At 47.6% G+C, this 27,313-nt stretch overlaps 1 protein-coding gene across 2 annotated transcripts in view; it reads right to left on the reverse strand.

The window, feature by feature from the left end:
- Smad3 (SMAD family member 3) overlaps positions 1 to 16,544 on the reverse strand; it is a 117,063-nt gene extending 100,519 nt beyond the window's left edge. The window contains exon 1 of one of the 2 annotated variants that reach the window (XM_027414784.2): positions 15,839 to 16,538. In XM_027414784.2, the coding sequence (XP_027270585.1) occupies positions 15,839 to 16,044 (206 nt within the window). In that variant the 5' untranslated portion in view covers positions 16,045 to 16,538. Of the gene's footprint in view, positions 1 to 15,838 lie in introns of both variants that reach the window. The other variant, XM_035443756.1, reaches the window with a different exon arrangement.
- Positions 16,545 to 27,313: the final 10,769 nt, after the last annotated feature.

Here is a 27,313-nt window from a genome sequence, read left to right on the forward strand (position 1 = left end):
CTGACCACAGCAAGCAGACACATACCATATAAGCCTGGGAGTCTCACTCAAGGACACTAAGAGTCAACAGGTTTAAATTAAGAAGTACTTAGTGGGGGGCTGAAGGGATGTCTCAATGGTTGACAGCATTGGCTGTTCTCCCAATGGACCCAGGTTTGATTCCCAGCACCCACATGGCAGCTTCAGCTGTCTGTAACTCCAAGAGCTGACGCCCTCGAACAGACATGCATGCATGTCTAATGAATGTAAAATAAAAATAAATTATTTTAAAAAGTACTTAGTGGGCCTGGCTTGGTGACACATGCCTTAATCCCAATGTTTGGGAGGCAGAGTTGGGTAGATCTCTGTAAGTTTGAGTCCAGACTCATCTACAAAGCAAGTTCCAGGACAGCCAGGAACACAGAGAAACCCTGTCTCAAAAAAAAAAAAAAAAAAAAGTACCTAGTGACACACTAAGTACCCTAGTGGGTCCAAGAAGCTTGTTGACAATCCACTATTTCTGCCACTGACTAATGACACATATGAATTCTTTCCAGGATAGAGGCCCCTGGGGAGAGGCTCCTGGGGCTGTACATGTTTAAAGAAAATTATGTTCTCAACAGCTGTGTCCATCTGTGAGCCAGCCACAAGAGGACTCGATTAAACTGAGCTGAAGACTGGACAAGGTGGAAATATGAGGGCTCCTAAATTCATCTGAGGACCTGACCTCCACACCAGTGTGGAGGAGACAACGGGGCACTAGACTGCAGAAGTTGTTCATCAGGGTTCAAGACTTCAGACAAAAGCTGATACAGCAAGCCAGCTGCCATGCAGAGTGGGGGATGGACCAGAGGGAGCAGGGGCCCTAGGCTAACTGCAGGGTCTAGGCACAAGGCCAAGGGCCTCAACCTAATATTCTCTAAGTTCCAGCACGATATCAGTTTAGCCTCATCAACAAGGGCTCTGTCTCTGAGCCAACTCTCCAATGAGCCAGGGTATAAGTAATCACTATTCTGTGCCCATACTCACTCACCCCATACATGTGTCTGCAGGGACTGGGTGGGAACACGAATCGTTATATCTATCAGATGCCATAGAACCACTGAGGCAGACAATGGGCACCTCAGAACTCACTGACATTCTCCAAGCAAGTGCTGACATCTTGCTTTTCTCATCGTGTTCCTGTCCCCTGTTACCACAGGGGCATTCCTATAGGCTTAGAAGTCAGGACCTTGCCCTGTAGCAACAGTTTAAGAGGCCAGAGAGTTCAAGGCTCTCCCTAGACTCCCAGTAGGAAGATGAGCTTCAGGCAATGGCAAAGACCAATGCTGAGTGGAAGGGAAAGGAGGAGAGGAAGAGGAGGAGGAAGGGGAGGAGGGAAGCCATGCTTTCCTTCTGCATGTCCTCTACAGTACTCTGGCACAGGCATTACTTACTCTGAGCCACGTGCTCACTCTTCAAGCCAGGTATACAGTTCGTGTACTTCACACAAAGAAAGAAAAGGAATGCTTGATATTTTTAATTCCTTCCTTGGCACCTTCCAAAACTCCGTAGCAGAAGGATGAGCCACTAAACTTCCGCCAGTCTCAGCCAATAAAGACACAGCTAAGACTCAGCTAAAATGGAGCAGGGGTGCCCTGTGTCCCCATAAGACAACTCTGCTCCAGGCCACTAGATGTCAACCAGGGGCATGAGACCTTAGTGGCACAAAGTCTGGGTTTATAAAGGACAGGGCCTGGTAAGACACCCCTACTCCTGACCCCTGAATAATCGCCAAACCCCACCTCAACCCCCTCTTGCCTCCATCTATTCAGCATTATCACCTCCAGAGGCCTAGCTCAGCCAGCCCTGCCCTAGCACTGACCTCACCACATCAGGTTAGGGGCTGGACCTGCTTTATCATACGTGTTGCCCACTCACTTCAGGGCCTCAAGCCAGTCCTTTCCCCAGGCTGGGCTGATTACTTCACTAAGTCACTCTGAGCAATAGTATGGGAACCAGCGGGTACAATTCTCCCAGTGACTGTGGTCAGGCACCACAGTCATTGGTGCAGAAAAGGGTGACTCAGGATGACCACTCACTCAGATCTAACCACTATCTGGTTGTAATTATTAACGGCATAACCACAGTGTGCTCTTACAAATACCCAGAGGGGCCTGAAGAGATGGGTCAACTGGTAAGAGCACTGGCTGCTCTTGCAGAGGACATAGGTTCAGTTCCCAGCACTCACACTGGGGGCCCACAACTATCTGTAACTCCAGTTCCAGGGGATCGGATACCCTCTTCTGACCTGCAGACACCAGCCATGCATGTGATGTAAGGACACTCATGCAGGAAAAATACCCATACAACATACAATAAAAATTTTTAAATCATTAAAAAAGAAGACAATATCTGAAGTGGTTTAATGTACCACCTCAATTCTAGAAGGAATTTTCTGCCCATCCCTTTTTTCGAGACATAATACAGCTTTCTTATGGACTCTGGCCTTAATTTTCTCGTTTGAGAACAATGCTAGTCTCATGACTTTTTCTATCAGGATAAATATGATACTCCTCTTTGGTGACCATGGGACAGAAGGCAGACAGCGATAGTGATACTACTTGGGTCTGAAATGTCCCCACAGGCTCCTGTGTCTGGACACCCACTCCTTCCTTCAGCTGGGGGTGTAGTGTGGGGAGGCTGTAGACCTGGCTGGTACAGGGAGATCACTGCAGGGTGGGCCTTTGAGGATGATAGCCTGGCCCAGCTTCTGTCCTATACCATGCTTCCCGGTCCACCAAGGCATCAACAAGCTGAGCTGCAAGGTCCTACCACTATAGACCAAGTGCCCTTGCCACCCTATCTTCTCCATCAAGGTGGACCACACCCTCTAAACAAACCATGAGCCAAAATGAACCTGTCTTCCCTAATGTTGCTTCTATCACAGCAACAAGAAAATGACAGTGGGGGGGGGGAGCCTCAGGAACCTGAACTCCTAATCCTGCCACCGACCCTCTAGGCCTTAACCTCCCCTCCGTGAACACCAGGACTCGCCTATTCAGAGGGCTGCAACAAACAAAGAGCAGGTGGCTGAGCCCTCGCACTGCCGTCCAGTGTGTAGTCCGCACTCTGTTCACACATCACAACAGAACCATCTCATGGGAGGCTGGGCAAGTGCCAGAGGTCTGCACTACCAAGCCAACTATCTGACAGGAACAAGATTGACAGCTCAGCTGCTCTCTGGGACAAAGAAACAGACTCTTGTCAGTGTGCATAATGTTCTGGTTCCCTGAGGTGCCCATGAGAGTCTGGGTGTGAACTCGGAAACCTGAAGAATTGTGGCTCATAAAGTCGTGGCGGGTGACACAACCTAACATGTTACTTCTTGCAAACAGTTCCACACAGAGTAACGAATATCTTCCATAAGCCTATGGCAGAGGCACTGCCCCTCTCTATTCATGAGGACAGGCATGCATTTGTACACAGTCACCAATCCAATACCTTATGTGGAGAATCTGAGGTTTGAACTCAGGATACCTCACAGTCATGTGTTGCCTCTGGTCTCACCTGGATTTCTAGCAATGTCACACACTCACCAAAAAAGAAAAGTCCATGGACACAAAAGCTTATCTAAAAAAAGACAAAACTTATCAATAACTCAGATTAGCAACAAAATAGCAAGGGGTGCTCAACAGATAAAGTAAATTATATGTACTGTCCAGATATGTGATAGGATTTCTGCTTTTTTCCTAATGATAAAGGGAAACACTTGTTTAAACAAGAATTTTACTATCTTGTGTTTTGTTTTCTTAATGCATTTATTTTGTGTGTATGTGCACGCAGGCACAGGTGTAGAGGTCAGAAAACAACTGATTGGTTCTCTCCCTCCACCATGTAGGTCCCAGGATTGAACTCCTGTCTTTAGTCTTGGCAGCAAGCATCCCCACCAGCTGAAACATGTCATCATTCCACCACCCCTCTTTTTTAAACTCAGTGCCTTCCCATGTAGTCCAGGTTGGCCTGGAGCTGACAATCTCTGCCTGGATCTCCTGGGTACTGGATTGTAGAAGTGAACCACCATGTGTGGCTTATCTGACACACCCATTAAAGGACAGAGCCTGTTTCTGATACACTGATAACATTCTGAGTCTACTGGATAGTGCAGCTATGCTGGTTGGCTGCAGTGTGCTCTGGAATCAGAAACCTGGACTAGATAGCCATGAAAATGTGGAACACTGGCTGGAGGCAGTCAACATAAAGGCTCCGTACCAGGCCTAGGGAGACCCAGAGGGATCAGGATCCTGTCTTACTGCCTTTGTTTAGGGAAACTGGGCATCTACAGAGCCCAGGAACATTCCCCCTCATTTCCCAAGGAATCCATGACATGAGTCATGGCTGATTACCTGAACACTCACTCTGGAGCCTCCTGGCTGAACAAGGCGTCTTTGCTACTGACGGGCAAAACACTATTTCAACCTGCTCCAGACATAGCCTAGAGCTGTCCACATGGCAGTGTAAGGATTATGTCTCTGACCTGGATAACTAGGGCAGTAAACCTGCTGTTACTGGCCTCGAGGCCTGGGAAGCAAAGGAGGCAAGCAGTGGCTTTAGACACACACTATTCCTCTGCTTTAAAATCTGGACGTTTACAGAACAAGGCCCAGACGCCAGGCTTGGCGGACCCTAGCGCTTGGCACTATCTTCCCGACTCCTCTGGCCGCTCCCACTTCCTTGTTCTAGCCACCCCAAGCTGCCCTGCCTTTCCCTCTCCATGCTGTCTGGCCAGCACTCCATGCAGCCTGCTACCCAACATGCATCCAGGAAGACCCAGCTAGAGCATTACCTCCTCTGTGGACAGCCTGATGGTGCTGAGAAGTTGTCTGCCCTCCCTCCAGGCTCCTAAATGGCACTCTGTGACCTTTACCAGACAGTTTCCCTCAAGGGCCTTCTGTAGATTTACTGGTCCCCATTTATGTCCTTTTTGCCTCTGGACAGTTCACAGACAAGACTTCATTTCTGTGACCTGTGAGGCCCAAGACAAAGTCAATTCTCCAAAATTAAATGCACACTTAGGGGCCAGGCTCCCCATTCACTCTCAAGCCAGCCAGTGCAATGAGCAGCATTTCACCCACCTCAGCCTGGGTTCCAATTTCTGGAAATTTCTCCACAATCAGGTCCCTGTCACAGTGGGATGGGCCTAGAGCTAAGGCCACTTTACAGAGCACATGGTACTATAATAGGCCTGCTACTAACACAGGTAGGAAGTAGAGCCTACATGCTATATGGCATATGCTCCAAAGGCACAGCACAAGGAATATCCAGGCGGTCCAACCTTGGGAAATATCTTAACATAACCCAGAGGTCCAGATGTGAATTTAGAATTCTCTGACACCTTGGTTCACATTGTGGAAACCCAGGAGAGCCAGCCTGGGTCCCTCTAGGGACATCCTACACTTCAGGGGCCTCGTGGACACCATGGTTATGTTCCATGCCACATTTCACATTCTAGACAATTCTTTACCCAGCCTGCCTCCACCCTGTCTGTCTCCTGTGTTTGTGCCCCTAAATACACCTACTGTCTGTAGTAGATCTGCCCTTAGATGATGGCCCTTGGCGAGGAGGTACAGGCATGACACAGGCCTATCCCTTGGCCCTGCATATGCTGTTTCATGAAGAGGAGCCCGAGAGAGAGCTGAACTGGGTTCCCTAAATGTGAGCTCCTTCTCCACAGCTCCAGGTACAGCCAAAGGCCCCACGGTCCATGTCCAGGCCTTTATAGAGCCACAAGCTTCTGGTAACAGCCAAGCCAGCTGCTGAGGTGAAACTTCAGGAGGACAGCATTCCAACCCTGCCCCAAGAAAACACCAGCAACAATAAACATCACGCACTTACAGGCAGCTATCAGTGACAAGCATGTGAGTCACAGGGCTCTGCTCGGGGATCTCACCCATCCCCCACCCAGGAGCACTGATTCATCAAAGTTTGTTTTCACCGCTATTATTATTAGTCAGCCAAACAATGTTTTAAACCACCATAGAAGGGGGGAAGGGAGGAGAGGGTCCCTGAAGAACACCAACTAATTTTCTAATTGTCTACCAAGGCCTAAGCCAACAAAGTGATATGGCTGGGCACCCTAGCCCAGGGAACAGGCATTCTTCCAGATGATGGTTCTGAGACCAGGGTTCTGGCCTCCAAGGGGTCTCCAAGGTCCCCAGCTGATGACATCATCAAATTTCCTTCTTGAAGAAGAAAAAGAGCATTTACTGAGCACCTACTATGCACGATGAGCCATGCACACGGGCTGGGTACTTGCCCCATCTTATCTTAGCACATTATTTTATGTGAGGTTGGGAGTCCTTTTGCCATTTGCCACACGGGAAACCTGAAGCAGGTATGTCCAAGGCCACCAGATTCTATGCTGTCCTTTTCTCTGCTTTGTTTTAACTCTCTGGCTTCCTCTCCTGCTCCACAGGTGACGAGACAAACCCATTAGGGAATAGAGAAATAGCCACAAAGACACATGCTTGGAGAGGTGCTGTGCATCCAGAATCAGAGCCAAGGAAAGCTAAGAGTTCACACCAGAGAGGCTTCGGAACAGAGAGAGCGTCAGGGGTCAGCCTCAGGACTCTGTTAACTGAGGGGGGGGGGGTGGAAAGGAAAGGAGAGGAGAGGAGAGGAGAGGAGAGGAGAGGAGAGGAGAGGAGAGGAGAGGAGAGAGAGCTCTTTCTGGATCCATTACTCCACATTTGGGCTCAGCCCAGAGGTGATTTTTTAAGGAAAAAATGCCTTTTGGCATTTTTGAGCTGTGACAGCGTCAAAACAGACCTTTAAAAACCACACACCCAAAAAGCATTACTATTGTCAAAAGCTTTAAAACACACACACACACACACACCATACATATACACACACAACATATACAGATACACACACAATACACAACACATACACAGACACACATACACACCACACACACACAACATATACACAGACACACAACACACATACACACACAACATATACACATACACACAACAAACACAATCCACAACACATACACAGACACACATATCACACACACACAACATATACAGAGACATACAACACACACAATACACAACACAACATATACACATATAGCACACACAATACACAACACATACACAACACAATACACAACACACACACATACAACACACCAAAACAGGGGCCCCTCTGAGCCACAACAACTGGCTCAGCGATGGGCAATACAAAGCTTGGCAGTGAGAGCAATCAGATGGCTAACTCTGGTTTCCAAGGCAAACCTGTATGCTGCTTTCTAAACAGTACTCGCCCCAAACAAACGCCCAGCAGAGCACAGAGAACTTGCCAGATGTGAGTGGGGAAAACCTTGGGACTCAGAAAAAGAACAAACTCAAAGAAACTGGTTTTCCATTTCCTAAATGGGATTCAAATGTGTACCCTCCCTGCTTCCCGTGCTCGTGCAATCAGGGTCGTGTCTGTCTTTGTATAGACATTTGAAAATAAATAAAGGAAGCTTCCTGCGTAAACGCTGACATGAGCAAACATTTCCACAGGTATCTTCTAGAATGCCCACCTCTTGTAGTTAACCTTTTTTTAGGCATCTGTAGTCATTAGTTTAAGTCAACTTCCTGCTCCAAGAATAGCCAAAAATAGCAATAAAGGAAAGCAAACTGCCCCCCTTCATCAGAAGATGCACCGTCTCCCTGCTCCACACTAATGTTGGGTATTTTTACATGCCTTTGTAGTTCAATTTTACCGATTTAGACCCTAGAGGCAAGGAAGCAGGAAGGGCAAAGGGAGAAGATAACCAAAATTAAAGATTGAATTATATAGCTGTTTTCCACTTCTATAAATTAATTGGCACTGGACCGATAGAGTCTTGGAATAATAATTAAAGAAGATTCATGATTCAGTTAATGAACTAGTTGTGTGCCAAAAAAGAAACTCCTGAAACAGGGCTAGTGAGATGGCTTGGTGGGTAATTGCTGCATACCACCAAGCATGACGGCCTAATTCAATCCTCCAGCCATCCACATGGAAGAAGAGAACTGACAAGTGGTCCTCTGACCTCCTCTTCAGCACCTATGGCATGTGTGCTCCCTCCACACACAAAATGAAGACAATACAATTTTAAAACGCCTTCAGAAACTCCTAGAACACTCACACAAAAGTCAAAACAGACCTGTGATCTCTCTACCAGAGCTTGCCTACCTCGACAATCTGCCAGCTGGGAACAACTGAGACCCAGAGAAATTAAGTGACCCACCCCAGGTAACACAGCAAATCAGAAACAAGAGTGAGGTCTAGAACAACCCGTGCCTGTCATGCCCACCTCCCAAACAACCTGCAACCAAGCACACTAAGTTTTCTTTGACAGCATTTATGCAGCCTGCTAAACAAACTTTTAGCCTGCTCCAGAATTAGCCAAACTTCTTAATTAATAGGCTTCTACTGTGTTTTCAATTTAAACTGAGTGTCTCTGTCAAAACATTGTGTAGCAGTGTGCCACTGTGGCAGGCAGCTGTTTGCAGCGGGGCCTCAGATCCACCAAAGGAAAGAGGGCTTGTCCTGCAGATACGTTGTTTCTCACACTGTTAATTAAGTCAAAACAGAATAATATGGTCTCTCACTCTCTCTCCCCCTCCCATCTACACACACACACACACACACACACAGAGTCAGCTTTGTTAGGAGCTAATACATTTCAGAGTTTGAGGGGACTGGTTTCTTAGAACCAAGCAAGCAAAAGCTATTTACAAATTAGCTAGAGATAAACACACATAACGGTCCTTACAAATCCCAAGAAGCCACGTTTAAGCAGCTGGCAGATGGGAAGCTGCAGAGTGGAGGGAAGGAGCTGGCCTTCTTCCTTATCATGTACCTGTCACCCAGCACAGGGAACGAGCACCTGACAGGTGCACTGAAAGAAAGCAGAACAGTAAACTGGACAAGGTCTCCTGGAATCTTGTTGGTTCTAGAAACCATACTCTTGGACTGGGGAGAGATCTCAGGGGATGAAGGCATTTGTCACCAAACCTGACAAGCCGAGTTTAATCTCCAGGACCCACTTGGAAACAACTGATTCCCCCAGCTGTACTGTGATACACCCATGTATGCCATGGCACTTGGGCACCCCACACACAAATGCATAAATAAATGAAAGGATCCCCATGGCAACTTACTACTGTTTCTAGGAACTACTGTGGGGAAAAGCTGGTCCCTTCAACACATACCAGCCTCGGTTCCTCCCTAGGCCACACACACACTGCAGGATGCCTCCCACCATGTTCTACCCCATGATCAACCTTCTAACCAGCAATGCAACATATCAGGCGTGGACTAGGGAAAACAAGTGGAGCCATTTTCTTGTTTTTCTGCTTAATCAGCTGTCATAGGTTAATCTTGATTGTCAAGCTGATGAGATATAGAATCACCATGGAAACAAACCTCTGGGTAGGTCCAAAAGGGAATTTCTCAATTGGGCTCACTGAGGTGAGAGAATACACTCTAACCACAGGCAGCAGGTGTCCTGGTCAAAATAAAAAGGAGAAATGGAGTGGGCACCAGCGTTCAGCTGTCTCAGCTTCCTGACTGTGGATGCCATGTGACCAGCCACTCCAAGCTCCTGCACCCATGGCTTTCCCACCATGATGAACTGTCCCCTAAAACTGCAAGCGAAAATAAACCCTTCCTCCCTAAGCTGCTTTTGAGGGGGTATTTTTATGCAGTAACAAGAAAGAAAGCTGTACCAGTCAGTACAGCAGAGGAGACAAGATCAGAAGTTAACTAGCTCCTCATGACCCTGCTGCTTGTCACCTTGGAAATCTGACTCTAAGAGGGGGCTTATAGAAGATGAAGACCTAGGGAGAATACCATAACAAAATAAAGTCTTGTTTCAAATGAACAAGCCCTGCCCAGTTCTATTTATTCCACAAAGAAGCACACTAAGAGTAATGGCTGTACAGTGCATGAAATGGCATTGAAATCTCCTAATAAATTAATGAGTGGAAATTAATAGTCATTTAGTCCATTAAATTGTGTTAATTTTATTTCCATTATAATACAGCAGCAATCACAAATTTACAATATTAAGCCAATATTTATTTTTCAAAAACTCACTTTAATTAGATTCCTGATGTGATAAGCTTAAACCTAATTCTCTTCATTTTCATCAACTTCTTGCATTTCTCATCAAAACTAAATAATGACTGCATTCATCAACTTTTTTTTTCTATCATGAAAATGGACATTTAAATGTTTATGTCCAGGGCCTTCAAGATGGCTCAGCAGGTAAACGATCTTGCCATGCATATGACAGCCTGAGCTCAATGTCTAAAACCCATGGTTAAAGAAAAGAACTAACTCCCAGAAGTTGTCCTCTGACCTTCACACATGAACTTATGGTATGTAGGCACTCTTGCTCACACACAAGTATAAAATAACATTAACATTTTCAGAGGCTGGAAAGATAGCTAGGTGGTTAAGAGAACATGCTGCTAGGGCAGAAGATGGGAGTTAGGCTCCCAGCAGCTGGTGGGTGACACCCCCTTCTGGTCTTCGTGGACACTGCACTCACATGTGTATACACATAAATAAACAAAGCATTATTTAAAGACTTCTTGAAGCTAGCCTACTAAAAGTCCCAATGTCTTTTCAGAGACTGGGGTTCATGGGATTTTCTTCCCTAGCATGTCATTTAGGGACATGAAAATCCAAGCTGTACCAAAAGGAAAGGCTAAGCACCCACAGTCATTTGTTAGTGTCCCTGCTCCCATGGAGGAAACCTGAATTTCAGGTTTGCAACACTAAATTGCCTTTTACTTCAAAGAGAAAACACTTTATAGTTGGGTCCTAGGCAGCACTCAGCTCACAAGCCCTTCTATACTAGTGAGAGATTCAATGCACTGCTTGGCAAAAGCCAGAAGATAAATTCAAGACACAGGGCCTCAGGTCCTAACACACACACACACACACACACACACACACACACACACACACACACACACACACAACACAACACACACTCGGGGAGGAGGGGTTCAAGGGAAATGGGTGGAACTGGAGATCACAATGCAAAAAACCAGACTAAGAGACACAGACGTAGCACGCTTTCTCTCATATGCAGAATCTAGAGCTTTTTCTTTTTTTAAATATGGAAGAGATGAAAGCAGAAGAGGGACTATAAGGATTCCAGTGGGGGACAGGAGATCATGAAGGGTAATCGGAAGAAAATATGAGCAAAAAAAAAAAAAAAAAAAAAACAGGATTTGAAAATGTCATAATCAAATCCAGTTTCTACAACAAATATGCACTCATAATAATGAAGAAAAGACCAAGTTCCCATGGGCTTCCTGGAGTCTGTCCAGACTCCTCAGACCATCAACCTCCCCAACACACACATACACACACACATGCATACACACATACATACATACATATATACATACATACACACACACACACACATACACACACACACACACACCTATTCCCAGAACGGAGCACCATGCAACCCTCAGCCACCCTGGGAGCCCTGTATCTTAGGACAGGAATGCTGAGTTCCACCAGCACAAGGGCCCTGCCACTGCCATCTCAAAAGGTCCTTGATATATGATTGAATAAGCCCCCATCCATGAGCGATAAGGACAGAGGGCAAAGCACACAAATCTCCCCAGCATGTCTGCAAATGCTTCTGGTCCCTCAGTCCTACAGGTGCAGACAGGGGAGCTCTAAAATCTGGTGGTCCCAAACCCAGGTGACAAAAGGCAAATTCTGGGCTGGTAAGATGTCTCAGCCAGTAAAGGTGCCTGCCACCAAGCCTGGTGTGGTGACCTGAGTTTCATATCTGGAACTCACATAGTAGAAGAAAACCAACTCCTGCAGGCTATCCTTTGATTTCCAAATGTATACCACAGCGTGTGCCTCACATGTATATACATACTACACACACACATACACACACTACATAAATAAATACGTTAATACAATAAAAACAATTTTAAAATGGCAAGCCTGGGACCTGAATTCCTGGGGGATTGAGGTTTATCTTCCCCTGAGAAAGCAGGTGGCTGTCATTGTTTAATATTCCACTGTTGTGCCTTCACATTTAAAGCATATATCATAAGCCTCTTCCCCACCCCACCCTCCACTCCCCCAAAGTCCCTCTATCTTCTCAAATGTACCTCAGGAGGGCTTGTAACACTGACTCAGAGACACAGCCAACGGGTCTGGTTATTATCATTTAGTACACAAAAAGCAAGCTTATAATGTCTGATCACAAATGGAGGGTAAAATGCTGCCTGATAGATCAGAAATGATAGCAAAAACAAGCAAACAAAAAAAAAACCTGCTGCCTGCAACACATACAGGTCCAAACATCCAGCCCCTGGATCCAAGCTGCAAAGGTCAAAGTTCCCTCCAACCAAAGACTACTAAGTGACACTTAGGTAAGCCCTCAATGTCCTGCAGGCCCTATCCTGATGGGCTGCCTGGTGGGCAGCTAGCTGGGAGTAGACTTGCTGCCAATGGTTTATACAGAGGTAGGAGGCCCAGGTGCTGAGACCTGCAGGGCATTATCTACAGCCTTGGGTTTGTCCCCAGAAGCCTGAGAAAACTGTGTTACAGGTGAGGATATTTTTCCTCTCTCCACCAGTTGAGGGTAGCCTAGCAACATTGCTGAAGGCCCCAGGAGGAGGTCACCCTACAAAGAGAGTGAACAAAGGAGGTGGGAGATGCTCCCAGCAGATCTAAGTGACTTTTGGAATTTTCTCTGAACTTGGTGCTCTCCTTCAAGAAAGCCTATGGTCCTTTCTAAACCAGCTACACTTTCAGCTTGGTCCAGCTCGAAACAACTAGCTGAGCCATGGACCACACACAGTAGTGTGAGCCACTGGTTGCCTATATGAAAAGAGGTTAAGGTGTGTTCGATATCCTCCTGCTGCTGATGCTGAACCTGTTCTCTGAGAGACAGGTGCTTCAGTGTCCCTTTTAGGAACTGGAGAGGAGGACACCTGTGGCTCTTCTCAGACTCTCAAGCAGGTGGCAGTGGGCTGCTGGCATGGAACTCACCCAAGCTCTGCCCCACCCCAGCCAGATAGATCTGAGACGCCCTGCTCTCCCCTCTGTGGAGTAAAATCAAACTCCTACACCTGATCTTGTGGTGGTAAGTTTGTATCACTCAGTTCTCCTGATCACTCAAACTGCCTAGAGTTGTAGGAATCAGGCAGGCATGTAGCAGACAGCTAGCACAGCCAAACGGTGCCACCGCTGCTCAAGACATCCTTTGCACATTTCAGACTGAGTCCTTAAAGCTGTGCTCCAGATTTGACAGAAAGTGCTGAAGCACCCAGTGTCCCGCCTCCTGCCCCACACGAAGCTGGTGACTAAGTCACACACTTTCCTTTGTCTACTTTCCAAAGCCCTAGTTCTCAAAGACAGCAATGTGACAAGCAACACGCAACCCTGGGGCTTAGCAGACACCGGGATAGCACTAGCATGAAGCCAGCTAGTCGCCTCCCCAAGACGTGGCCTTTAGCTTTCTGCCCATGGCCAAAACAGCAGCAGCTGTTGCCAAGGGAGACAGGGTGACCCAGAGGCGTGGGCACAAAATCCAGGGATGGAGATCCACCTTTGTCTGGATCCACCCAAGCAACTGGGTCTCTCTAGTTGAGAAAAGATAAATGAAAACAATCCCAGGGCTAGGAGTGTAGCTCAGTAGCAGAATGCTCACCTAAAATGTGAGCCCTGGGTTCAATCCTCAGTACAACCAAAGAACCAACCAACAAAAACCCTGCTCCCACCCACCACCTTCTTTGTGCAGTCTGAAGATGCCTAGTCCTGGAAGACCTGGGTGAAGTGGAGGTGGTTAGCCTGAACTCTCAGAAGCACACAAACCTTCACCTGCCTGGGACTGGGAAGGGCTGCAAGTGAAAGCAAGATCAGAAGGCAAATGTAGGCCAAGGAAGGCACAGTCTCTCCTCTAAGCTGACCCCAGCCCAAAGATGAACCAAGAACCTTCCAGGCAGAGATCCACCACCCTCCCTGGATAAGGATGCTTTGGGCTCTCAGAGTCCACAACAGTCTGGGAGAAAGGGTATGCTAGCCCCAGTCTTAGGTTTTTCCCTATCTCCTGTGAAGGTCTGTCTGGTTGAAAGGCAAGATCATTTTAGACCTCGCTGCCTGTTCTGTTTTCCAGGCCTTCATCAGGCCTATGACAGTGCCTTGTAAATTGTGAAACACTCTGCCCAGCTGCTTCATAATTGATATCACTTGAGGGGGTTCAAAACATAAAGTATTCAGTGTGGCTGCACCCAGGCGTATTAGGAAAAGGCTATTTCTCCGGATCTGACAGAGACCTGAGACTCAGCCACTCCACTTCGTCAAAAGGATAAAGAAGAATGAGGAGCCAGAGCAGGAGCTAAAACCCAGGTGCCTGTGACCATCACGTCACAGCACCCCCCTAAAGCCAGTTGGCAGAGGCTCACAGGCCAAGCATTCTTCCCAGACAACTGCCTTCGCCTCCCCCTTTATTGATCCCAACCAGGTTTGGGGGTTGGTTGTTTTTGGTTTTGTTTTTTGGCTATTTTTTTTAAGCAGGCATCCCTACCGTCTGTGGTGTTTATTTCCAGGGAAGGCCGACCCTGGGCTCCTGTGGACAGATGCTGCTTTGCGCCTTACTGTTAGGGCTGGCAGCATACACACAGCTGCCTTGAGCAGGTGGCCAAGGATGGAGGCCACCCTGGCCCGGAAGAATGATGACCTCTCTATCTTAGGCCCTGGGAGCTCTCTCTCCATTCCTCTGCAGCTTGGGACACCACCACCTCCCACCACCACCCCCACCCCGCAACATCCGCACCTGCCCTCCTCTGGAATCAATCTTTAAAGATGTCTTGAGAAGTGGAGACAGAAGGCTAAAGTGCCCTCATCCCAGGCGCAGTTATGCTCTGGGAGGCCCTGGGAGTGAAGTCACTGACCCCTTCCATCAGCCATCTGTGAGCTCCCGCCGGACTCCTCTAGCCCGATGGGAAGGATAAAGGAGGTCAGGACAGATGGCAAAGCGTTTTGGGAAAAGAGGTCTCTACAGGAATGCAGGGACAGAGGGAGGCCAGCTCTGGGATGTTTTGTTATCTGTCTGGAGCTGCCTGCTCGGTTCTAGGCACCCGCAAACTCTCAATTAAAATGAAGGCATACCAGGCAGGCGTGGGGTGGGAAGAGGGAATGACCGTACTTTCTGCCACTTGTTTCTCCCGCTTCAAAGTCGGTGCTTTGCTCTGCAACTAAGTGCGTGCGTGCATGCGTGCACAGGGGGCGGGAGGCTGGCACAACCAAATCTAAAAATACTCGATAAAAATGCTAATCCCAAGGCAAAGAAAGAGCGAAGAAGGAATCTGTCAATCAACGGGCTCCCGCTCCTCACCCACAGCTGTACCGACTGCATTCCTGTAGACGAGGAAAAGAAGTGGGGGAACAGAGCTGAAGAAAAGAAAGGGACACACGCCACCACCTCCACGAGCGCGGGGCGGGAGGCGGCGGCGGAGGAGGGGCTCGGCCGGCAGAGCCGAACAAAGCGGGGCCTCTACTTGGAGCCCAAAGCCCAGAGAGTGGGGGGCCAAGCTCAGCAGCACCCCTGCTGCCCACAGGCGGCTAGGGATCCTTGAGGTCTGGAAGCCAGAGTGCCGCATGGAAGCCTGGGCTCTGAGCCTGGACAAATCCGAAGAAGGTTTTGTTTGGGGTCCCTCCACCCACTGCCTGTCCCCAACACTAGAGCGCACACACACGCACACGCCCTCCCCTCTCCACCCTGGCCGCCCTAGAGGGCTGGGCCGGCGCGCCCCCCGTCGCTCCCGGCCCCCACCTGGGGATGGTAATGCACTTGGTGTTCACGTTCTGTGTGGTGATGGCCTTCTCCAGCTCGTCCAGCTGCCCCGTCTTCTTGAGCTTCTTCACCAAGCTCTTGACCGCCTTCTCGCACCATTTCTCCTCCTGCCCATTCTGCTCGCCCTTCTTCCAGCCCAGCAGGCGCTTCACGATCGGAGGGGTGAAGGGCAGGATGGACGACATGGCTGGCACGGGAGGGTCACCGGCGCCCCCGGCGGGACTGGGCGCACTGGGGACGCCGGGGGCGCACAGGGGCAGCTCGGCCTGCGCCGCGCCCGAACTTCGCGTCTAACTCTGGAGAACTTGCCCCGGCGTCCGGGCCGGGGCCGCGGCACTCCAGCTGCGGGGATCGGGAGCACGGTGGCGCCTGAGTAGCTCCACGAGGACCGACGGACTGACGGGCAGGCCCCGGGCGCGCGGGGCGGAGGCGGTGGCCGCTGAGACTCCGAGTGGCAGTAGAAAGTTTGGGTTTCCGCACGGGGTAGCTGTTTGGGTGCCGCCTCCGGGAAGGAAAGTCCAACCCCCAGCCAAACTTTGCTGGCCTGGATGACTCTGGTGAGCAGATCCCTCCGCCTCTGCAGTCCTCCTCCTCCTGTTCCTCCTCCTCCCCGCTGATCGCCGCCTCGCAGGGCCGGCCAGGGCCGTGCAGCGGCGCTCCCCGCTCCTCTCCCGCCCGCTCCCAAGTCTACGTTTCACGCAGCTCCGCGTGCAGGCTTCTTCCCAGCGCTGTCGCCGCCCCCTCGCCGCTCGGGCTCCCCGCTCCTCCCCCGCGCTCAGCTCCGGGGAGGACCCGCGGCCTTCCCCGCCCAGCGCCGCCAAGCGCGCCCACGTGGGCCACCGGGCACGGCGGCCGCGGGACCAGACTCTTGGGGACTCGCCGCCCTCAAGACGCTCAGATGCAGTTGCAGGGACTAGAGAGTGTTAGACTCGCCGGAACAGGCGCGGGACCCCTAGGGTTCGCTGCTCCCTGGAGAGTACTGGGACAAGAAGAGGGGTTCAGTTCCAAGCCCAGGAAGCCGGGGAGCACTGATCTCGCTCACTGGCCCCGGCTGTTTTCCTTTGGTTTGGTGTTTTTTGTTTTGTTTTGTTTTTGTTTTCCCGCTGGGTGAGATCAGACCGACTGACTGCCCGGAGACTGCGGAGGAGGGAGTTGGGAAGGGGGAGAGGGAGACTTAAAAGTGGAGTTAGAGACCTCAGTGACAACTTGAACAATAGCTGGAGCCTGGGGTCCCTTGGGCCTAGTGAACCAAGCTCTTTGCAGAAAACGGGCCTCAAAGACATCTGTTGCATTCCTTAAGGAATGAATGGGAGCGCTTTAGGATTTATCTTTGGGGGAGGGGAAGAATTAACATTGCTGGGTGTTACTGAAATTCGACGCCAAACAAGCAAGAGAGCTTTGTTTACAAAGCAGTGAACTCGCACATACAAAGTGGAACGAAGTTTACTCAAAGTTAGCCTAGGTAGGACACCAAGAGAACCTGACTTTGGGTAGCCCTGGGGCCCAACTATCGGAATTCGGGGCTGGCTGCCCATGGTCCTTTCACGGGCTTGGAGGCGTTACAGCAGGCTCTCAGCTCCTTTACCCTGCGGCTGCAATCCCATCGGGTTAACTCAGTAGGTATAGGACTATGCTTGTTTTAAACAGTGGGAAACCCCACCACCACCGACGGTGGTGAGAAAGAAGTTATTTGCAAACCAAGAGCCGGTGGGAGTTACAAAGACCTATGAAGTGTGGCCAGTCCCACAAAGTCAGCCCAGAAGCTTCAGGGGCCCCCAGCTCTGTCACCGAGGGTGCCCCATCGCCAGCCACAGCTTGTCAAGAGGCTGTGGTTTCCTAGGTGTCTCCTTCCACCTCCCTGAAGCCAAGTCCTGAAAGGAGGAGGATTGATTCTTGAGGCCCAGTGGACCCTAACAAGCTAGGTCCTGCACTCCTGTTGGAGTGTGGCTGTAGCCTCCCCTTCCACTCGGCTTCCCAGCCCTTACCAAGAGACTGAAATGGAGGCGGTCTTAACTGCTGTCTTCAACCTAAGACAGTCTAATTGCTGCCCTCAAAGTCCACGCCCATATTTGCCTGGGAGGCATGACCCCAAGGAACAGAGCCAGGATTTAAACCCAGGTTTTTGTTTTGTTTTGCTTTTGTTTTTGAGGTATTGCTCCTGGGCCTAGCCTCGCAAAGGGCAGCTTTGACACAATTTGCAAAACAAAAGCTCTTCTCACAGGTGCATAACAAGCTTGCCAGAAATGTCCTTGGGCTCATTCCTCCCCAACTCCTAGGGTGTTGGGACTTTCCAACAGTCCAGTGCTAAACAGGAGCGGACCCACCCCAGAGGCCAGTGCATGAAGAAGGGTAGCCAGGGGATCTGAGCTCAGTCAAATCCTGCTTCTTTCTCTCCAGCACTTCCATGTATGCTTCTTGTTGGGAAATCCACAGTGAAAGAGGAAGGTCCCTAACCACAAGAAACTCACAGCCCAGAGAAGCACCAAAGAGATAGGGATGAAGGTGTGCTTAGGTGGACAGAGGACAGAAAGGGACCTATGTAACCATCATCTTCCAGTTAAAAGTTAATTTTAACCCAGACACCAAACCCAGTCAGTCCAGCCTTTGTGAGGCAGCCAGGCCAAGTCCAAGGTGCTCAGGCTCCATCCCTGATCTATTTTGAGTGTTGGCTCTTGACCCTTCACCTTGCTGAGACTCGTCTCACCTGTACATAAGCATGGTGGATCTAGAAAGAACATTAGAAGCATCAGGGTTGTTCTCTAGGACAAGTCCCTCGCCCACAGGGGAAGCTGAGACTAAGGAAAGAGAAAAGCTGAGGAGAGAAGGGGGGAAGAGGAGTCAGTAGAAGAACCTTTACATCTCCGAGGCTCCAGAAGGGACCATCATCCTCCCCTTCATTTCCCTGAGGGAAAGAAATAAGGCAGATCCATTTGTGTGACTCAATAACGATTTCCTGGACTCCCTTCCTGTGTCAGCATCAGTGTGATAAGGGCCACCTGGGTTGCAAGAAAACTTCTGGACCCACCTGCAGATCTGAGAGTGCCATTTCCCTCCCTCTCTCCCTCTCTCCCTCCCTCTCTCTCTCTCTCTCTCTCTCTCTCTCTCTCTCTCTCTCTCTCTCTCTCCTTCCCTTCCTCCCTCCCCTCCTCTCTCTCTCTCTCTCTCTCTCTCTCCTCCCTTCCTCCCTCCCCTCTCTCTCTCTCTCTCTCTCTCTCTCTCTCTCTCTCTCTCTCTCTCTCATTTTCAAGACAGGGTAGCACTGGCTATCCTGGGACTCATTCTATAGACGAAGCTGTCCTTGAATTCAGAGTTCTGCCTGCCTCTGCCTCCTGAGCATTGGGATTTTTTTTCCTCAAGTGTCCCTGTGAGAACATTTGGGGGCACGAGGCCAGTTACACAAAGCTCTGAACATGGGGGAGGAATAGACCCCTCTACAGTGGACAGTGACTAGGTGGTAGCTGGCTCAGGATTGGTTATAACTTCAGCTGGCACCTAGTCTCCTGGGACCCAGCCAGACTTGCCTTGCAGACTTTGTCCTTGTCCTTGGGAGGGAAACATTAGCCCAGTTAATTTTTCATCATGGTGAGTGCAAAGTTCAAAAGAGGCAGGATAGGGGGTGGAGGCAGCTCTGTCTCCCTAGAAATAGACAGCACACTCAGGTCAGAGCCAGGGACAGCCACATGCTAAAGTGTTCATGGTGTGGTTTCTGGGGAATCATGCAAAGAAGCAAACAGCTGACTGCAGTTAAGATACTTAATCAGCCGAAGGTGAATCACAAAAGACTGCTGGGAAGGTTCTGCCTACATTTCACACAGAAAGGTGACATCTGGTGAAGACAGGTGGACAAGCCTGGAATTGTCATTAGAGGACCTCATCCAGCCGGTAGCCTGTCCACAGGCTGCAGATTTTTGTAGCCTCTACCCCAGGTGACCCTCCTAGAACCCCCCAAAAACAGCTCAACATGGAGGTCCATGTCCAGCTGAGAAGCAACTCCTGAAAGCTGTTCTCTGACCTCTGTATGCAGGCCATGGCACATGCCCCACCCCCATAAATGAATAGACATACACAAATAAGTAAATGTAATCTTACTTTTTTAAAGATTTTTTTTATTTATTATACAGTGTTCTGCCTGCAGGCCAGAAGAGAGCACCAAATCTCATTACAGATGGTTGTAAGCCACCGTATGGTTGCTGGGACTTCAATTCAGGACCTCTGGAAGAACAGCCAGTGCTCTTAACCTCTGAGCCATCTCTCCAGCCCTATAATTTTAATTGTAAAGAAAAATACTATTCCAAATGAAATCAATAAATTAATAGTATGATGCTATTTTGTAAAATGTAAGATGACCATGTGTGCATTGCCACCAAGAATATGAAATGGTGTTGCCTTTGTGGAGAACAGCATAATAATTACTCAAAAAATAAAAATATAATTACCATAAGACCAAGCAATTCCACTTCTAGGTGTACACACACACACACACACACACACACACACACACACACACACACATTGAGAGGAGTCCAAAGAGAGTATCTGCGTATCAATATTCATACCAACATTATTTCACAGTACCCAAATCTGGAAACCCCACAAATGACTATGAATGGATAGACAAAGTATGATCTGGACACACAGTGGGATATTATTCAGCTTTAAAGATACATGGTGCTTTGTGTTGTGACACAGATAAGCCTTGCAAACTCTATGCCAAGTGAAATAAGCTCATCACAAAATGACTAACATGGTGTGACTCACATTTGCAGAGACAGAAAGCAGGTGGTGTTTGCCAGGAGCTGCGAGGAAGGAGCAGAGGTACTATGAGTTAATGGGCATGGAACTTCAAATAGAGAAGATGGAAGATTTCAGAAGGTGGATGGTGGTGAGAGTTATTCAACAGTGTAAGCGTGGACAATACCTATAACTGTACACTTAAAACAGGTAAGGGGAGGCTGACAAGATGACTCAGCAGCTGACCGTACTGGCTGTTCTTACTGGTTATGTTCCCAGCACCTATGCGACGGCTCACAATTGTCTGTCATTCCACCTCCAGAAGATCCAGTGTCCTCTTCTGGCCTCTGGGGGTACTGCATGCATGTGGCACACTTTGATGCAGGCAAAACACTCATACACATAAAAATAAAATATTTAAAATGGATAAGATGTCTAATGTTATATGTACTCTTTTCCACCAGCCATCTGGGTTCCGCTACCACCACTTCAGCCCCCAAATAACACATGAGACACTATATTAATTATAAATCTGTTGGCCAGTGACTAAGACTTCTTATTGGCTAGCTCTGTCTAAATTAACCCATTTTCATAAATTAAGTATTTCAATGTGGTCTTATCTTACCGGAGAAGAGGTCCAGGCCTCTTACTCCATTATGGTCTACATCATGTCTCTCTGTACCTATACTTCCCAGAATCTTCCTCATCTCCTAGACCCACCTATCTTGCTTCCCTATTGGCCAACAGTGCTTTATTCATCAACCGATAAGAGAAACATATTTACAAAATGACATCTATAAATAAATTTTACTAAAGAAAAATAGGAATTAAATTTAAAAAAAAAAAAACATACTGAGGGGGGTTGGAGAAATGGCTCAGTGGTTAAGAGCACTGGCTGCTCTTCCAGAGGACCCAGGTTCAATTCCCAGCTTCTACATGGCAGCTCTCTGTAACTCCAGTTCCAGGAGACTTGGCACCCTCACACAGACATACATATGGGCAAAACACCAATGCACATAAAAACAAGTATTTACAAAACATATTGAACACAGATGTTTGAGGGTAGATACATGGACAGGAAAATTAAGTCAAAGCAGGACAAATAAATTCAGGTACTAATCAGTGACCTGTGTTAGGAAAAGTGTGGTTAACTGAATTTGTTAGTCCAACATGGCAAGGTTAATTAAGGTCTATGCTCAGTATATAGCGTTGGTAAAATTGCTAATTTTATGGCTTGCTCAAAGGACAGTCCCTAAGGCTTCCAGCCCCCCTAGTTCCAGGATGAAGATCTCTCTCATAGGGTGAACCCAGTGAACATGGTGTTAAATACTTGTTTAAATATCTCCCTAGGGATGTGCAGGTCCTTAAGAAGCAGAAGTAGGGGACAATGGCAGCTATAGGTTTGCTCTGTGAGGCCCTCGGATTTCAAGGATAAGGTCATATTTAAGGTTTCATAATCATGGACTAGGGGATCTGGTGGAGTACTTGCCTAGCACAAAAAAAGTCCTGGGGTCCACACTCAGCTCAGAATAAACTAGACACAATCACACATGACTATAATTCCAACATTCAAAGGGTTGAAGGCAAGAGGAGCTGAAGTTCAAGACCATCCTTGGCTACCATAGGGAATGTTCTAGGGTAGCCTGGGTTATGTGAGGTCCTATCTCAAAAATAAAATAAATAAATGAATAATAAATAAATAAATAAAATTATTTTACAAGTCTCTGTTGTTACCACTGTTTCATAGAAGGCAGACCAGAAACCTTGAAAGCTGAACTACTGTTGGCCCAAACTGGACTAGATATGGGCTGCTGCTGGTCTATGACTGCGAGCCCAGCTGGTCCCTTCTGTCACCAGAGCCCTCAGGGAGATCTCTAGTGTTGATCATAGAGTGTTCCTAGAAGATCAAGGCTCTGACAGAAAGAGCAAGCCTCCACTGCCCAGGGAAAGTATTGAGGGGAACCCAGGAGCAGGGCCAAGGATGCAACGGTCCAGACAGGTGTGTGGGTCAGTGATTAGAGTGCAGGTCAGGTTTGTGGAAGGACTCTAAGCTATTTCGCAGGATCTCCCCCCTGGCCTTAAGCTGCAGCTCTGAGACCTCTGGGGTCCTTCCGGTTCATGTCTCATGTTTCCAGAACACAGTCCCGCTTGTTTTAGTGATATGGATACATGCCGTGTGAGTTTTCTCCCTGTATTCACGTGGTCTTCGTATTTATATTTTTATCTTGTACAAATGCACACATCTTCATAGAGGTCACCGTGTTTTTCCTTTCCTCTTTCCTGGGACAGTCAATCACTAACATAGCCTTGACTCAAGTTTATCATATAGATCTAAAAAGTAGAAGTTAGAAAACCTCTGTCTCATTATCATTGCATTATTTTTGAAAACACAGACATGCGGATAGACCCCATATGCACTTGGATGAAATGTTCTAGAAAAGTGACAAGATTGTATGCCTTTATATTACCTTACTAATGTCTTGTTGTTCTGCCATTAAAATCAATAGACATGTATCCTCAAAGGAACTGAATTCAGGGTCTTGAACAAGTACTTGAATCAACTACAATAGCCAAAAGGTGAAAGCCATCCAAGTGCCACAAGCAGATGGACTGAAACAGAATGCAGTGTGTAAAAACATACAATAGAATATTGTTAGTCCTTAAGGAAGGCAATTCTAACATATGCTATAGCGCCCCCATGGTTGCCATCTGTATTAGCCTCACATCGTAGTGCCAATCTGTGGTAGCCCCACGTTTGTTCATGTCCCAGTTGAAGGGTCATCTGTGGGAGCCCGTGTTTGTGAGGCTTCAGTCAGATTCAGCCGACATGCTGAGTTTGTACCTGAGAGGGGGAGTGTGAATTGAAAAATGTCAGGTAAAGATACTAAGGAAAAGATAGAGACACAAGATAGAGTCAAGAGGGCAATCCAGTGAATATTTAACGCCCCAAGTTTATTCTTCAACTTTCTTATATACCCCAATCAAAAAGGGGGAAATGGCAAAAGACTTCTTTATCATGATACAAAGAAGAAACAGACTTTTGTCCTTAATTCTCCAAATATTTAGTAGCCATGCCTTAGACTAAATCTCTAGTTGTCTGGCCTTGAGGGTTAAGAGTAACCATACCTTAGACTGAGTCTCTTGTTATTTAGATAAGACCTCCATGCCTAAAACCGAACATCCTAGAGTAGCCACACCTTAGACCTTAGTAAGGATAGTTCTGAATTCTTGACCTTAAGCCAAGATGAAGCAAAGCCATTTTTATGGACGCAGACACCCATTTTTATGGACACACACACACACACACACACACACACACACACACACACCTTGAGAACTTCATACACTCAGTAAGTCAGTCAGTCACAGGAGAACAAATATCTGATCCGATAAGATGGGATGCTTAGAGTAGTGAAGTCTCAGAGATGGAAAATAGCATGGTTTATAGGCATGGTTGGGGAGGAGCAGGGATTGGGTCAGTGTTTAACCAGTGTAGAGTTCTACAGGATGAAGAAAGTTCTAGAAATGGATGGTGGACCAGCAAGATGGCTCAGCAAGTCAAGGTGCTTGCCACCAAGTCTGACAACCTGAGTTAGCTCCTCAGGACCCATATGGTGGAATGAAAGAACCAATGCCCAAAAGTTGTCCTCTGACCTCCACATGCGCACTGCGCACTGTGACACACACACACACACACACACACACACACACACACCATAAATAAATATAATTAGAAGTTGACAGTGATGGTGGAAGAAAGCAAAATAATGTGAATATATTTCCTGCCATGGAAAGCTCTTTTTAAAGATAGGGTCTCATGTATCTCAGGCTGGCCTTGAACTTTCCATGTTGAAAAAGGAAAAGAAAATTCCAAACTGAATACAAAGTGCTGTTTTAAAAAAAATCACTGAAAAAAATGAATTTTAAAGACAAAAAACAAACAAACAATGTGCAGGTGACAGCAGAGGGAGTGTCCCTTGAGTCAGGAAGTAGACCCTAGTGTCTATGGAAGAGGAGCTGATGGCTGTTTGTGTCTTTCCTCGGGCCACAGAGCTCCTATATGGTCAGGTACTAGGGAGTGACCAGAGGAAGAGTGAAATCCTGGCCTCTCAAGACCCCATGTGCATCTAGGGTCTTCTGCTCCTTACTGACCACCCCACATCAGCAGCCTGTGGGAAGTTCTGGCTCTGATTTGGAGAAGATAATGTAAGGTTAGGGATACAAGGGAAAGCTACCGGCCCCCAGCAACTCAGTCTTACCAAGTGGAAGGATGATAGCTTAAAGTTAACTCAGTCTGGTGGGTGTTGTAAAAACAGACCATTTTCATCACAAAGAGATGCTTTTAAATTTCACAATGACTTTTTTGTTCATAAAGACTTTCTGTTGTAAAAAATGAAAAGAAACCAAATGCTGCCTGTGCTGTGGCCATAAAAGGCATTCTTATCAGAAAAACAAGTCACAAAAGACCACAGAGTGAGCAATTCCACCCCTAGGAGGACCCAGGAGAAGTCCATCTTAGAGACAGGAAGACTAGTTGCCAAGGACTGGGGAGGGGCTGGGGAGTGATGCTCAGTGAAAATGTCAGAAAACTGACTGCCAAGCTACAATCAACTGCACTGAGAATAAGTGACTTTTCAGAGCTCATGTCCTCATGGCACAGAACTTCTCAGAAAGATGCTACAACAACTCTAAGAGCTGGAAGATGGAGAGGAGTACTATGAAGTGCAGTCTGCTGAACACGGCATGGCTGTTGGTCTCATGAACTCACCACAGTTATAAATATCTGCACAAGACCTGCACACGGTCAAGAATGGTCATCATCCCAGCAGGAGGCACTAACTGGACTCTGGGTTACAAAAACAAAAACACAAACAAAAACAAAACAAAACAAAACAAAAAAACAGGAAAGGACATGAAGGTGGGAAGGGTACATGTTCAGGCTGTGCCTAAGGGGAATGAGAGAAGACTTTGGGTTGAAGATGATCAAGATACACTGTAGCTGGGCAAGGTGGTGCCGGCACTTTTAATGCCAGCACTTGGGAGGCAGATGCAGGCAGATCTCTGTGAGATCCTGGAGGCCAGCTTGATTTACAAAGCAAGTTCCCAATACTGTTACAAAGAGAAACCTTGTCTCAAAAAACAAACAAAAAACATTGTATACACGTGTGAGGATGTTAAAGAATAAACAAAAGGTAACAGAGTTTAAAAATTGGCTTCTGGAGGCCTGGCGTTGGTGGTGCACGCCTTTAATCCCAGCACTTGGGAGGCAGAGACAGGTGGATCTCTGTGAGTTCAAGGCCAGCCTGGTCTACAGAGCGAGTTCCAGGACAGGCTCCAAAACAATAGAGAGAAACTCTGTCTTGAAAACACTAATAATAATAATAATAATAATAATAATAATAATAATAATAATAAATAAAAATAGGCTTCTGTGGTTGCTTAACTCTGAGTATAGTAAGCATGACTGAATTCCACTTTTAAATGGGTGACATATAGGTCTAGAAAGATGGCTCCATAGTTGAGAATGTGTGAGTACTGATCCTCCAGAGAACCCAAGTTTGGTTCCCAGCACCTATGTCAAGCAGCTCACAGCTGCTTGTAACTCCATCCAGCTCCAGGAGCTCTGATACTGCTAGCCTCTGTACACACATATACACAGGCACACACACACATAATTTAAAATAGAGTATGAGCTGAAGAAACGGCTCATTAGGTAAAAGCACTAATTGCTCTTGTGGAGGACTGAGGTTTAAGCCCCAGCCTGCATAGTGGCTCACAACCGTCCATAACTCAAGTTCTAGGAGATCTGATTTCTTCTTCTGACCTCAGAGGGCACCAGGCATGGATGTGTCACACACACATGAACACATGCAGGAAGACACTCAAACAGATACAAAAAGTAAATACATCTAGAAGAAAAATCTATAAAAATCTGGTCTTTAGAAAACTAATAAATTGAATCTTTAAAAAACTGGGTGCTTTGGCTGGGTGGTGGTGGCACACGCTTTTAATTCCAGCACTCAAGAGGCAGAGACAAGTCTATAGAGGGAGTTCCAGAACAGGCTTCAAAGCTACAGAGAAACCCTGTCTCAAAAAACAAACAAAACTGAGTGCTTTGTATGACAAGACTGTATCTCACTGAGGTGAGATACAGAACCTCATTCACCCTGAGTCTCAGGATAATATTTTGTGTGTTTAGTATAAGCATATACATGTGCTTGTAGGTGTGTACCCATGTGTGTACATGTAGAGGTCAGAGATGGCTCTATCACTTTCCACATTGGCTGTTGAGACAGGGTCTCTCACTGAGCTTGGAGTTCACTAATTGGGTGAGACTGCCTGTCCAACAAACCCAAGGATCCTCCTGGCTCTGCCTCCTGGGTACTAGGACTTCTGCGTTCACCACCATGCCTGGCCTTTTACATAGGTGCTGGGATCCAAACTCAGGCAAACACTTTACCAACTGAGCCATGTCCCCAGTAACACTTAGAAACCAATACCCAAATATGAATGTGCAGCCTTAAATCAATACAGAGCTCTAACCTTTTCCCCAAGCTTCCCACCAGGGGATCTGGCTCATCTCAGTTTCATTGTTCACTAAGAACCTATCAGCTTCTTCCAGGAGCCTTTTCTTTTGTCCTCCAACCTCCTGGGCCACAGCCTTGGTCTCTATAGTCAACAGCCCTGAGGCTTCTCCCGCCTCATACCCTGAAGCCCAGCCAT

Source organism: Cricetulus griseus, chromosome 4 (assembly GCF_003668045.3).
Source record: "Cricetulus griseus strain 17A/GY chromosome 4, alternate assembly CriGri-PICRH-1.0, whole genome shotgun sequence".
Taxonomy (NCBI): Eukaryota; Metazoa; Chordata; class Mammalia; order Rodentia; family Cricetidae; genus Cricetulus; species Cricetulus griseus.